The following is a 14641-nucleotide window of genomic DNA, read 5'->3' on the forward strand; positions in this document are numbered from 1 at the left end:
GCGGATCAGCTCATCACAACAATTCTTAGACTCTTCCCCTGCCCAAACTATTAATCCTTTACTAGGAAAATGGCTTTGCTACCAGATAATTCATGCAGCAATTAAATCAGTGTTGGTTGCAAGGTAATTTTTTTTTAAAATTGCTAATACTTTGCACTTATATAGTTTGAAAGGGTATGTGAAGGGCCACTTTCTTTAGAGGATCTCAACGTGTATTTGCAAAACATTTTCCAGGAAGGGAAAATAAGGCATAGACAGGCTAAGGGATTTGTCCAAGATAACAGCAAGCCAGTTGTAGAGCTGGGAGTAATATTTAGATCTCCTGACTCTCAGTACTGTGCTCTAAATCAGAACACATCCTTCAGAAATGTTAATTCTTCATTAAAAACTAATTCACTTGGCTCCCCTCCCCCCAGCATTTTCACTGTTTTTATGTTGAGTGAGCAATTCCAAGCAATGGGATAAAATGTTTATCAAATTCAAATCAAGTTTCTCCCTTGCAGAGGGACTTCATAACATCTTAATATGGTACTTAAGTAGATTGGCAGGGCCTGCAAAAGCCCTCCTCAGAAGGGTTAATGATATCCCTTTGAAAAACTATAACCAGAAATACTCAGCTATAACATGTACTACATTGTATGGGATGCCCCTTAATAAAGTTATGGTCTAGAGGTTAAAGCAAAAGGATGGGAGCATGGTGGGCTTGTCTTGTATACCTAGCTCTGCCAATAGCTCAACATGTGACCTGACCTGGTCACTTAACCTTCTTGTATCTCAATTTCCCCATTTGTAGATGGAAACCGATGTTTACTCAATTTTGTAAAATGTTTTGAGATCCTGTGAAGGTTTTCACGTAAAGGGCATTTTCACACATCCCTTCAGCCTGGTTCTAACCCACACCCAGAGATGACCTGTGCCTGCCGACAGCAGGGGTGGGAAGACAGAGTGAGGGCAGCCAGCTTCAGCAGTATTACTAAGCGTGCTTAGTACAAGCCAAACAGCAAATCTGGGGGGGGACCCCACATTCTCCCCCCCGTGTTGTCTCTGCCCCCACCTCTTTAAAACAAAAACCTACATAATGCCCAAACTGAACTCTCACTGGTAGTGATAAAATTTATCAAATGCTTTCATGTGTCCCCATTTCTTGTTCATACCTTTCAAATCTTGAACAATCTTGCATCAATTTATTTTAAATTAAAAAAAAATTAATGATTGTAATATTATAGGTCTTGAAATGGTGTGTGTATTTTAAAACTAGATTGGCCAAAACCATCCCTTACCTCCTCCCATAAAACCCAGAGAACTAGCAACACAATGTTCTTGTTACAATTATTTTGTACACAAATCAAATCTGTTTAAAGGATCCAGGATCCTGTTTCAACAGCATCTTTTTCCTTCCCCCCGCCCCACATCAGCCTCTGAGAACTATTCTGAATTCTTTTTAGTTCTCTGTGTGTGTGTGTGTGTAAATATAATGTGTTCAAAAGCACCTGAAGGTATGTCTACACGGCAGCCAGGAGGTGAGATTCTCAGTGTGGGCAGACAGACTTGCGCTAGCTCACCTTGAGCTAGTGTGTTAAAAACGTCTGTGTGGAGATTGCAATACTGGAGGCAGCTTGGGCTGTCTGAGTTTGGACCCAGGGGGTCAGGCTGGCTTGAACTCAGGCTGCCAGCCCAAGTCTCAGCCAGTGCTGCAACATCCCCACTGCTACTTTTAGCACACTAGCTTGAACTAAGTTAGCACGAGTCCCAGGTGCAGTGTAGACATACCCGAAATCTCATTTTCAAAAGTGACTTAAACTTAAGCTTCGATGTACCAAATGCACTTTTGAAAATTTTATGCATCAAGTTCAAAATTCTCTCCCAACACATACTTTAAACGTTTTGCAAAACATGAATGCCACATTAAACAACGAAAGAGACAGATGTTATCCCCTTTGCTTATTGTGGCTGGAAGGCTGACAGGAAAAAAGAGACATGTCAGTGGGGTTCTGTGTCCTCTTATTTTGGATTTCTTATTCTGTGTAGTGGAACAGCTTTGATATGGATGGAGTCTAGTATGGAAGAAGGGTCATATGTAATGAAAATATATAGGAATGGAAGAGCAGAAGGGTTGTCATGCTCTCAGATACAGGCAGAACATTTGGTGCAAGTCATATGGAGTTGAGCATTATAATGAGATGTTCACATACTACTGCGGAATTTGGCAGGGATCTGTTCTGCTGCAATGCTTAATTAATACTTGTCAATCCGTATAACAATTTTGTTATGTGTAAATAAAGCTGTAGCTTTTACTAGATGATATTAGTGCAGTGCCCGCAGAAGGCCAGGTGAGTTGAGGAGGAAAAGGAGTAGGTCAATTCTGCTGTACTTCCCTCAGAAAAGGTACCATCGTCATGAACAACAAATACTTCACATTTCAATAGCTCCCTAAAGTACAGGATCCATAAGTGAGAAAGGATGGATAAGACAAATGCCTGGTTAATATACAGAGAGACACGGTAGAGGAGGTTAATATATAGTCATTTAAATGTATTCAACTAGGCAAGACTTTTCTAATCCATTCATGAAAAGGATAGCTAAGAGAAGGAAAGTCCTGCAAATTAAACTCAGACCAGTTTATTTCATTGCGGGTTTTTAGACAATTTATGGCACTAGCAAAATAGTGTATTATGTTGTTTCAGTATGTAGGGTTATGATGTTTACTATTGATTGAAATTTAGGAAACTAAAACACACCAAAGAAACTTCACAATTTCAGAAATAGCCTTGAGACGTGCCCCTGCAAATTTGTATGCACAAGTTTTCCATAAGTAAACTTGTCTACATGCAGAAGGTAATAAGTACAGTGCTAGCAGACAGGTTAAGAGCCCTTGAGAATTTAGATGAAAATTTTCCTATTATAAGCAATTATAGTCTTGAAATGTATCTATGTGCAAAAGGAGAAATATTTTCTTATTTCTGGATTTTTTTTTTGGCTTTATACAGAAAATCATACCAGAAGACAGTCAGTCACTCATGATCATCAGGTCTACATCACCACTATTAAATCCTGCCAGCATTCAGTCATTTTAAGATAGTAGTGAAACAGTCTTCATAATATGCATGTGCATCTATAAACTGCCATCTCAGAATTTCTCTCTAAGGACATGTAATTACATGTCCAGGTATGCTAAAAATGGACTTAGGCTCTGAAAGTCCTAGCTAACCCACTGCTGGGTGCCTGTAAAGCCCTCAGTATGTGGGTCTGCAATAAAGAAAAATAAAAGCCCCCTTCCCTTCACTTCCATAGCATTGCTAAAAAAGAGGCCTAAATGGGGATAGGAGAACCAGAACAAAACACAACAAAAACCTGTCTGAAATTGTTGTTAGTTCCTCTCCAACTTTTTCTCAGATTTAGGTAACCCCTTATCTAGAATTCTGGCCTTGTCTTCTCTAGGAAAAATGGTGTGTTCTAAACTGACGCACCAGTTTGTAGTTTTAACATGATTAAGAGACTGCTCCTCAGAGGGCCTCCAAAAAACACCCCCTCAGTATTTGGATCCCAGTAGAAAATTCAAAAAGATCTCACATTAAACCAAAACCATAACAGTTCACCTTTCCCATAAAGTTAGTGTGTTGATCTGGATACAAAATTCTATTATTAAAATGTCAAACAGAAGGATTTTAGTTCTAAATGCAACTCTGACTGGAACTTTAAGTATGGCAGCACTAGGGTGCCTTAATATACTGCCACTTTTTAACGCAAATGAACCACTCACAGGATTCCATCCTTATGTACAAAGTGTTTCAAGACCAGCTTCATATTACAGCAAGAGATGTCTGGAATCGCTTGGTGTAATATGCTGTGTACACAGTTTATTTGCCATTCAAAGAGCAAAAACATAGTCTTTTAAAGCAGTCAAACCATACCGGATTTTACCAAAATAAGGATAGGAAAAACCATAAAGGGTTTTTCCATTAATTTTGTTTGTGGTTTAGGTCTGTCATGATTAGGTAAAAGGAAACTTCAAAGAGACATTACTTTGCAACTATGCAAATACAAAGGAAGAAATAGAAGGTTTTTCAAAGATTTTTCAGTCATACGTGCTCACCAAAGCGCAACACAGATAAGAAAGATCAAAGTTGAGATTATTAAAAATAACGCACTGAAAAACTTGTTTTAATGCACTGGTCTTACTTTTAAAAACCATGAAGTTTCACATTCCACTGCTCAGTTTTAAGGAAGTTATATTCTGAAATTTTACAAGACATACCTCAATAACTTGATATAAAAATTGAAATAAATATAGCCTGGATCAAACATGTGGGGTGTGCCCACATTAGCTTTTACATTCATGTTGAGCACCTCAAGTTAAGTAGCAATTAACCAATTCAAGGTTAAGAAAAAAAAAATCTAGTGTAGACACATCCTGGCAGGATGACCTTTATTATTTGTATTATTGTAGTGCCTAGGAGTCTCCCCATGGTTAACAACCATATTTTAACCCTGTGCATATGACAGGGTCAGAAACTGATTCCTCACAATACAACTTCTTAAATTGAATTTGTGGAGACTTATTTTTGGTGCACTTTAGCTGAAGGACATCCCCCAAAACCCACACAGGGACTGCAGCTGAGATGGCATGTGATAAACCTACTTTCACCCCAGCTTTCTATTACATTCCTGGCTAAAAAGCTTATCGTATATATTAAGGCTATACCCTGCCAATATAAATACACATGTGCATTTACATTCTCCTTTCAATGAGCTTGTCACTTCAAAGGAAGCCTTTCTTCCCTTTCTGTAAGGAAACAGCAGGGGAGGGAGAACCCACAATCAAACCTGCCTGGCAGGGAAAAGGGTAAAGGAGACCCCCTCCATTCAAAATAATGGATTCTTGATGTATTAATGCACCAAGCCCAACTAAAAACAGCTGTTCTGCAGTTTTAATTTGTCTTTAGGTTTAGAACTGACAACTTATGATTCATTAAGCATTTGGAGTTTCTATTCTTGCAGTCTAGTAGCAGAGGCACACTACTCTAGCCAGGGCAATGACCACTCTGTGATCTCATGAGAACTGCTACCTTATAGTGACAGCATTCTGTATATCGTCAAGGAAAAACATTTTTGGACTAGATTGTGTCGATTTGATCTTCGCAAGGTCACAAGTGATGTTATCTAAAACATTAATTTCAGATGGGTGGGTGTTCATAAATGTCACACACCTTGAAAGATCCAAATAGGACATCTTCAAACAGGTAAAATCTGCTTTTATCTCAGTGTCAATTAACCAAGAAAGCAGTTCTGACAGCCTAAACCTTAAACATGGTAGCTGATAACATATGGTGTCATGCTTCAAAGCACATCATCCCCCCATTTAAAAAAAAAAGAAAAAAGAAAAGAAAAAGTTAATGTCTCTACAGTTGAGAGAGAGAGTCAGAATTCCAGTAAAGGCTTACCTTGTATCTGTGGTTTAAAAGATACACTGTACCGAATAAACTTTTCATATACCATCCATTTTTTGGAATGAGGAGGAAGATTATACATAGGCTTGGAAGCATAAGATTTGTATCAGTAAATATAAGTTAATGTCAATTTAACTGAACACACACAAACTAATGAAAAATGTTTCCATCAATGCTAATCAAAATGTATAGATAGGCAAAGAAAGAAAAATGCTGCTTGAGAACTTAAGGATATTTTGATTGTATATTTTGACATCTGATATTGACAATTTGTATTTTAAAAGTTATAAAAATAACTTTTTGAATCTTGTAGTAATGTAGTGTGGTTCCCTGCCACCCTGGAGAGAGGACACCCTCTGGACATCAGAGTGGGTAGAGTCAGGGAGCTCTGAGCCCGCCCCCTAGAGGGTCAGGCATGGCACCGGAAGTATAAAGGCCCGATCCCAGAGCTCACTGAAAGGGCAGCCACCAGGGAGGCCAGACGCCTCCGGCCTAGCTCGCAACTGGGAAACCCCAGCAGCCTGCAATAAACCCAAGGACTGGCCCAACCTGCCCCGTGCCAGCTACCCGGAGGACTTGCCAAGCTTGCCCTTGCCAGCTATCCCGAGGAACCCATGGTGCTGGACCCCAATGAGGACACCACCCTGACCCAGGTACCTCAAGAGGGGGAGTCTGGAAGTAACCAGTAGCAGCTGACCCTAGTCTGGCTGCAGCACTGCCAGAACCCATGTCATTGTGTTGCTGAGTCAGTGGGGATCCTGGCCGCAGCAGGTCTTCTGCTGCTGCTAGGGCCACAGTGGAGTGGGAGGGCCTGAGTCCCCCCGCCACCCAACTTGCTGGTGTCAGTCTCCCCCCTCTCAAGCCCTTCAGAGCCAAGGGCCTGAACTTACTGTTATATGCTGTTGTTGCTCAGCCCCTGCCTGAGCGCCTGACTCTCTATTGCTCTGCCCTGACCTAGGGCCTGGGCTTGCTGTTATATACTGTGGTTGCTCAACCCCTGCCTGAGGGCCTGACTCACCATTGCCCTGCCCTGACCTAGGTCCTGGGCTTACTGTGTTTAGTTCTGCCCTCACAAGGGCTGCAGAGGAAGACTCCCGCAGCCGAATTAAGTCCCCACAAGACATCTTCCCGAATTTAGTGAGGCGGTGTGGTTCCCCGCTGCCCCGGAGAGAGACGAGCCCCAGCTAACCTCTCTACATGTGGTGGAGAATGTGGGCATGATCCCTCGACTGCTGTGAGAAAGGGTCTGGGGGGAGGGTGAACGTACCCCAGAAAAAGCCATGGATATGGACAAACTCATCAAGCTCCTGACCGAGAGCCAGCAGCGACAGCAGGTGGCCCAGCTCCAGCAGCTGAGAGGACAGCAGCAGCAGCTGATTCGGGACCTGGGGGTTTAGAACCAGGAACAACAGCGGCAATGCCTGCAGCAGCTGACGATAGTACTGCTTCGCCCCACGGCGCCCCAGCCGCAGCTGCGTCACCCCGCACCATTGCACTGGTGCGGCTGACTAAGATGGGACCCGATGACAACTCTGAAGCCTTTTTGGTAGTTTTTGAAAGAGTGGCGCTGGTTTCAGGGTGGGCTCCTGACCAAAACGGGCCACTCTCTTGGCCCCATAGTTAACCAGGACAGCCCAAACAGTGTACAGTTGGCTGTCTATGGAGGATGCAAGGGACTATAGCAAGGTAAAAGCAGCAATCCTGGACGCCTTGGATGTCAGCCCGGAAACCTTTCAGCAGTGGTTCTGGAGCCAAACCTACCCCACAGGCACCAGATTCTGGTTGGTGGCCCAAGAGTTGAAGGAAGCATGTAAGCGGTGACTACAGCCGGAGAGGAGGACCATGGATGAGGTCACGGAACAAATTATTTTAGAACAGTTCGTCTACATCTTCCTGGCACGAGGAAGGGTCTGGGTGCTTCGCCATCAGCCAGCAATGCTAGCCGCTGCCTTGATGGAAGACTTCCTCGTGGCCGAAGCGCTGGTGGGGCCAGCTACCAGAGCCCACCCCCCAGGGCCAGAGTGCACTAATCCTGAAAAGAAAGGGGGCTCAGACCAAAGTTCGGAGTCTCTCCCGCAGGCAAGAGGCTCGCTCCGGGCCAGATGCCCTGAACTTCCACCTCAACAAGGATCTGTGCCATCCCCCCATGCCAAGTGTCCCGAGGACCAATCTGAGTCCCCCCAGGGGCCTGATGGGAGCCCCCACCCGGGATGGTCACCCAGAACTTGGGCCCTGTTTTTTATGTGGGAAATATGAATACTTCTAGTGTGACTGCACTGAGATGGAATGCAGCTTCGGCCACATCTGTGTGGGAGAGACCTGGGCCCGGCTGCCACAGGTCCCCAAGATCATGGTTCCAGTAGTTGTCGGGGACCACGCAACCCTGGCCCTGACTGATTTGGGCTGTGGCCAGACGCTAATCCATCAGACCTTGGGGCCCTGGGCCGACCCCCACCTGGGGACGATCCGTCTGCAATGCATCCATGGCGACGTGCGGCCCTACCCCAGTGCCCAGATCCCACGAACAGTAGCCAGGGTCACACGACGGATGATCGTCAGCCTGGCCCCTCAATTAGCCTACCTGGTGATTCTGGGGCGTGACTGGCTGGCGTTCAAGGAGATCCTCTGCTCGACCCCTGCACTGGAAAGGGATTGCCCCAAGGTCCACCTGGAGGAGGAGGAGGTGGACCTGGAACCTGAGGGAGGGACTGAGGAACCTGTGGACCCCCCGCCTAGGCTGGCTGTCGAACCCTGACTTAATACCAATTTTTGCTGCAATCAAAGAGTAGACACCACCCTTAGTGGCGCCTACAGACAACCAGTTGCTGTCGATGGGGCCATGATCGACCTGCATAGCACAAATCAGGGCCCCGTTCTGAGCTATGCCATGACAGTTTTTACTGGGGTGGAATGGAAACCCCGCACGGAAGAACCATGGACCCAGCTGCTGGTGCCACAGCCGAGCAGTAATGAAGCTTGCACATGACATCCCTGCCGCAGGGCACTTGGGCCATGAAAAGACCCTCGCCCGGATTTTGACGCGGTTCTTCTGGCCCGGCATTCACCAGGAGGTGAGAAACTATTGTAGCTCCTGCCCGGAGTGCCAGTTAGTGGCTCCCCTGGGGTACCCAAGGACCCTTTGGTTCCCATGCCCATAGTGGAGATGCCATTTGAGCGGGTGGCCATGGACCTCGTGAATCCGCTCCCGAGAAGTGCCATGGGATTCCAGTATGTGTTGGTCATAGTTGATTATGCCACCCGTTTTCCTGAGGCCGTGCCATTGCGGAGCACCACCAACCAAACCATTGCCGGCAAACTAGTGAAGGTCTTTGCTCGAGTGCACCTGCCCCGGGAAATCCTAACGGACCAGGACACCAACTTCACCTCCCGACTGTTGCAGCAGGTATGCGAGCTCCTGGGAGTTAAACAGTTATGCACCTCCGTCTACCACCCACAGACTGACCGGCTGGTGGAACGATTCAATTGGACCCTGAAGGAAATGCTGCGCAAGTACTCCCCAGAGGAGCTACGCTGGTGGGACCAGCTACTCCCACCCTTACTGCTGGCAATCTGCTAGGTACCCCAGTCATCAACAAAATTTTCCCCCGTTCGAGCTACTATATGGCCACCGCCCGTGGGGCCTTTTAGACTTAATGTGGGAGACATGGGAGCAGTCTCCATCGCCAACCCAGGGCTTCCTGAAGTACGTTCTCCAGCTCCAGGAGCACTTCACTCAGGCCAGAGCCCTAGCATGCGAAAACTTAAAAGCTGCAGAGGAAACCCAGGAACGAACCTATAACCAGGAAGCGCGGGTCCGTGTCTTTGAGCCCAATGATCGGGTCCTGCTCCTCCTACTGTCTAGCGAATCGAAGCTGCTGGCAGGGACCCTATGAGGTGGTCCGGAAGGTTGGGCCCGTCGCCTGTGAGGTCCACCAGTCCGACTGGCGCAAGATGACCCAGTGATATCACGTGAATCTATTGACATGGTGGTGGGAGGGCCTATTAACCCTTACCTGCTAGAACCTGAGTTGGGTCCCTGCATGCCCCTGACAGAGGGCCCTGCAGGCCACCAGCTCAGCGACATGCTCATGGAGGAGCAGCGAAAGCAAGTCCAATATCTCCTGCAGGCTTTCAGGAGAACTTTTATGGTCCTACCCGGTTACCCGACCCTGGTCCATCATGCCAACCAGACTGAACCAGGGAAGGTAGTCCGGGAGACGACTAGGCCCCTGCTGCACCGAATGCGGCAGGAGGTCAAGGAGGAAGTACAGGCCATGCTAGCCCGAGGAGTCATCGAGCCATGGCAGAGTGAGTGGCGCAGTTCAGTGGTCTTGGTACTCAAGCCTGATAGAACACAGCGCTTCTGTATAGACTTCTGGTGGGTCAATGCCATCTCAAGGTTTGATGCATATCTTATGCCCCATGTGGATGAACTGCTTGGCTGCCTAGGGGAGGCCCATTTCATCACCACCCTCGACCTCAGTAAGGGATACTGGCAGATCCCGCTCGACCCCATCTCTAAGGAGAAGATGGCGTTCACCACCCCAACGGGACTTTACCAGTTTACCTGGATGCCCTTCGGCCTCCATGGGGTCCCGGCGACATTCCAACAACTAACGGACCGCCTCCTATGGCCCCATCAAGACTATGCAGCGGCGTATTTGGATGATGTCGTAGTCTACAGCCACCAGTGGGAGGACCACCTGGAATGGGTAACTGCGGTCCTGAGATCCCTGCGAAAGGCGGCACTAACGGCCAATCCAAAAAATGTAGCATTGGCTAGCAAGAGGCAACGTACCTTGGATACGCCATAGGGAGAGAACGGGTGACACTCCGCGTGGGGAAGGTTCAAGCACTGGCGGCCTGCCCACCATGAAACACCAAGTGCGACAATTCCTGGGGCTCGCTGGCTACTATCGGCAAGTCATTCTCCAGTTCGCTTCCATTGCAGGCCCCATGACGGGACTTTTGACTAAGGACAGCCCCCGGCACGTGCCGTGGACCCAAGAATGCGAAGACATCTTCCGGACACTCAAGGAGTGCCTCTGCCAGGTGCCAGTCCTATATAGCCTGGACTTCGACTGACTTCATCCTCCACACGGAGGCCTTAGAGGTAGGGCTCGGGGCTGTCCTTTCCCAAGAAATCGACAGAGAAGACCACCTGGTCTTATATTTTAGTTGGAAATTATTCCTCCATGAGAATAACTACCCAGTAATAGAGAAAGCAGCACTAACAGTGAAATGGGCCTGTGATGCTTGTTAGTGCAATGGGCCTGTGATGCCCTGCGGTACTACCTCCTCGGGGGCCCATTTACACTAGTCATGGACCATGCCCCACTCCAGTGGTTAACCAGAATGAAAAACAACAACATTAGACTAATGCACTGGTACCTGGCGTTACAGCCCTATGCTTTCACCATCCAGCATAGGACAAGTGAAAATTTAAATTGATAACAGAAAAATGCTTTAAAATCATCAATACTATCCACCAAAATTTTAAAAAAGTAAAAATCACAATTTTCCAAGCCTAGTTATGTATTACAAGATGTGAAAGGTCATCTTGGTACCTGTAAAGTGCATTCTTATACAGTATAAAACTGATATCAAGACCTACCCCACTGAATTAAAACAGCTCAAGGTTATAATTCTAGTGCCTTAGTTACATTATAATTGTTTACAATGTACAACTTTGCATAACACATGTTTACTGTAAGACAAAGTGACATTGACTGTACCTGAAATACTGGCCCAAAAGCACCTGCTTACAAAGGTCTCAAAATTCCATTTAAGTAAGTGGAGTTCACCTGACTTACACCAGGGATTATTTGATCAAGTGAGCTTAATTTATTTTTTTTAAAAAGGAAATAAAATCAAAATTACTTGAACAAATAAATATGAGGAATCTGATATTTTTGTTAGGACATTTCTTAGACTATTGAATTTAAGGACCAAACTGCTAAGCTTTGAGGCATAGAATGCCAAGTCATTCTCATTAAAAAGAAAGCAATTAAAAAAAAAAGTTACCATTCAAAGTTTTCTTTAATTCCGCTTTCAGTTTTTCAGTTTCTTGCCTCAGTTTTTTATTGTCTTCTTCTAGTGCCTGTTCATTTTCACACTTCCCTTTTTCATTCAACGCCTATCAAAAAAAATTGTGGATATAGTTAGTATTAGTTTAAATTACTGCTCGATACTAATACAAATGACTAAACAACATTGGCCCTGATCCTATATTGTGCTGGATGTCTTCAATTCACACTGATGTCAAAAAGAAGCAAGAAAAGATTAGCACCTCTGGAGGGGAAAAAAAACCCACCCCAAACAGATGCATCCATAAATATAGTGATAACATTTAAGGTTGAAGAGGACCATTAGGATTGTCTATTATAACCTCCTGCATAACATAGGCCAAAGAACTTCACCTAATAATTTCAGCATCAAACGCATAATGTGTTTAAACTATAGCATCTCTTTGGGAAAAAAAAAAAATATCCAGTCTTGATTTAAAGACCGCAAGTGATAGAGAATCTACCACATGTTCTCCAATGGTTAGCTACCTTCACTGTTAAATTGTACCTTTATTTCTACTCTGAATTTGTCCAGGGGCAGCTTCCAAACATTTATCTGCCAGATAAAATAATTATCTATTATCAGAAATCTCTTCCCCTTGTAATATTTGTATTTTGTGATCAAGTCATCACTTAACCTTTTATATTTATAAGATGTTTAGGTACTTAAATACAGTTTTATCTGATTTCCAGAAATGCTAAGCACCTGGAAGTCCCCCCAAAAGCCGTATTAGGCACTAAATAAAAGTTATGTACTTACTGTACTTGCTATTATGAATCTTTTCATTTCAAGCAATTAAACAGTTGTGCCTTAATTACCAAATGATAAAATATCCAGGATTAGTCACTGTTTCTTGTGACTTTTTCCTCATTTCTCCTGCAACTTCCTTTCCCATGCGCGTACTCCTCCCTCCCCAGTATTCTCCCTTCAAAGAAATTCAATCCTCTGCTCATCTGACCTCCCACATCAAACACATGAACGTGAACTGTCCCATTTAAGGAGAGCAGGAGAAGAGGCAAGCTTCTAGGTGAAGAAAAGGAGCAACACATTTTCTTGTGCTGAGCGACAGAGGGTGGAGGAGATCATTCAAAAGTAAAGAGGTAGATACAAGAGTCAAGTACATAGGAAAAAGAGCTGAACTCATGAGATAAATGAGATTGCTCAGAATATTCAGGAGAAAGAGCAAAGGCCCTTGATAAAAATCTTGGGAAATCATCTGAGACGGGTGAAAGAGGAGCTACCAAATAAAATGTTGGAGTAGTCAGTACGCTTTGCATCCCAAGCGGGATGGAGCTCTGCCTGGCACCTGCAACCCACCAGCGTGGCCCTTGGCTGCCACAGTTCTCCCCTCAGGGCGCACACACACACCCCTCCACAGATATGCAAGGAAGATCCTGAGAGCCAGGAGGGCTACTCTGCTTTCTGACTCTGTTATTCACAAGAGGGGAGAATGTACTTCTTATGTAACAGAGTCCCCTTTGTAGTGAAAGCAGCACAGAAAGAGGAAGATGAAGCTGCAGCCACAACCCAGCAGGACAGAAAATGCAAGATGTCAGGCATCTGGCTAGAGCAAAATGGCAGATATCCCAGCCAAAACACGGGATTGTGGCAGTTTGGCAACATGCCGAATTCCATGAACACACACAACCATGGACTACACAAAAGGACTTGCCTACAATCCACTCTACTGACCTTATTTCCTTACAAGACACCTACCCGAATTACCAGTAAAACAGTTATGGTTCCTGGCTCCACAAGCTGTTACCACCTACTTACACTGAAGGTACACTTGAACACACCTCTAGATAACTTTATTTTGATAATGTGTTTTATTGAACAGAATCTCAGTTGTGAAACAAAACTGCCAAAATTTGTATTTTTGACTTCTTGCTTAACTTTTTCCTACAAAGATCCAACTAGTTAGTGCCAGGCAAAATTCCTTATGTTACACAATACTGATGAAATTAATTTTCCTTCCTTAACAATACTGCGTATTGAACCAGCCAGAGGATTACTTCAAATGGCAAATTTTAAACCTTTTGTTTCTACTTTTCCTAAAACAATATTTTTTGAAAAGTTTAAATCTTAAGTGTAAAAACAAATTAGCTAATCCCCAGGTAACAGCCATAATGAAAGTAGCTACCATGCCAATAGCTAACATAATACTAGATGTTTGTGTAAGTGATTATATGACATGGTGGATTAATTAAGAAAAAATAAAAATTAGTTTTAGTTTAAATTGGATTTTTATTTAAATTGAAAACTGATCTCTTTTTAAAAAATGAATATATTTACAATGAAATTTGAAATTAATCTATGTGAAGGCCTAAACTTAATGAATTAAAATAATTTAAATACTAAAAAATACAATTAAGCAATCTGTATTTGCTGCCAAGCTTTAATGAAAGTCAAACTACTGAACTGGTGGAAGTCACTGGCTAAGCAACTTGGAATCAGAGCTTGCTGAAGTGCTAAGCCAGCTTTTGATAGCAGTGGCCTCTTCTGCAAGTGCAGAAAGACCATTTTCCTCATTTCAGTTTATTGAACTAGTTCAGTTCAATGACTAGTTCATTCAGAGTTAGGAAACCAACTGGGAGCTGAAAAAGCATGAAACTTCTTTTTCTCGTCCAATCTATGAATGAAAACAAAGTGTGAGAGGATGAAATTTACAAGTTCTAAAACTCTGAAAGACATGGTGACCAGAATTAATCAGTTCAATTTACTAACTACAGATATTTCCTTTGTTTAATAAATTAGTTTGAAAGGCAAACCATGTTTTGATACATAAAAATAGTGTATCCAGCATATTTAAAGGTAGATTTAATAAAATAATTAAATTCTGTTTTTGTGCATTTTAATCAACTTTGAACTTCCATCCAAATAGAGCTTAACACAAATCACAAATAAAAATTCATCTGGTAAAAAATAAATGCATAAATCATTAACCTAAATATAAATTAAGCGATATAATTGCTTAAATAAGTGTATTGTTAGCAAAAAGAAACATCAAATTTAGTGTAAAGGCTATCTTTAGTTGCACATCAACATGTTTTAATGGTTACCAACCAATGAGAATCAACTTTGTTAGGAAATAACTTAAAAGTATGATTAAAATGAGCAAACACTAT

The 14641-nt window shown here is 43.8% G+C and overlaps 1 protein-coding gene across 1 annotated transcript in view; it reads right to left on the minus strand.

The window, feature by feature from the left end:
• The window catches only part of LOC311527328 (B-cell receptor-associated protein 29-like), a 55441-nt gene that overhangs the window by 13963 nt on the left and 26837 nt on the right, over positions 1 to 14641 (minus strand). The window contains exon 6 of the mRNA XM_084641196.1: positions 11472 to 11583. Coding sequence (XP_084497322.1) covers positions 11472 to 11583 — 112 coding nt within the window. The remainder of the gene's footprint in view (positions 1 to 11471; positions 11584 to 14641) is intronic.

This window comes from Lepidochelys olivacea (genome assembly GCF_965140295.1).
Source record: "Lepidochelys olivacea isolate rLepOli2 genome assembly, chromosome: 1".
Classification (NCBI taxonomy): Eukaryota; Metazoa; Chordata; order Testudines; family Cheloniidae; genus Lepidochelys; species Lepidochelys olivacea.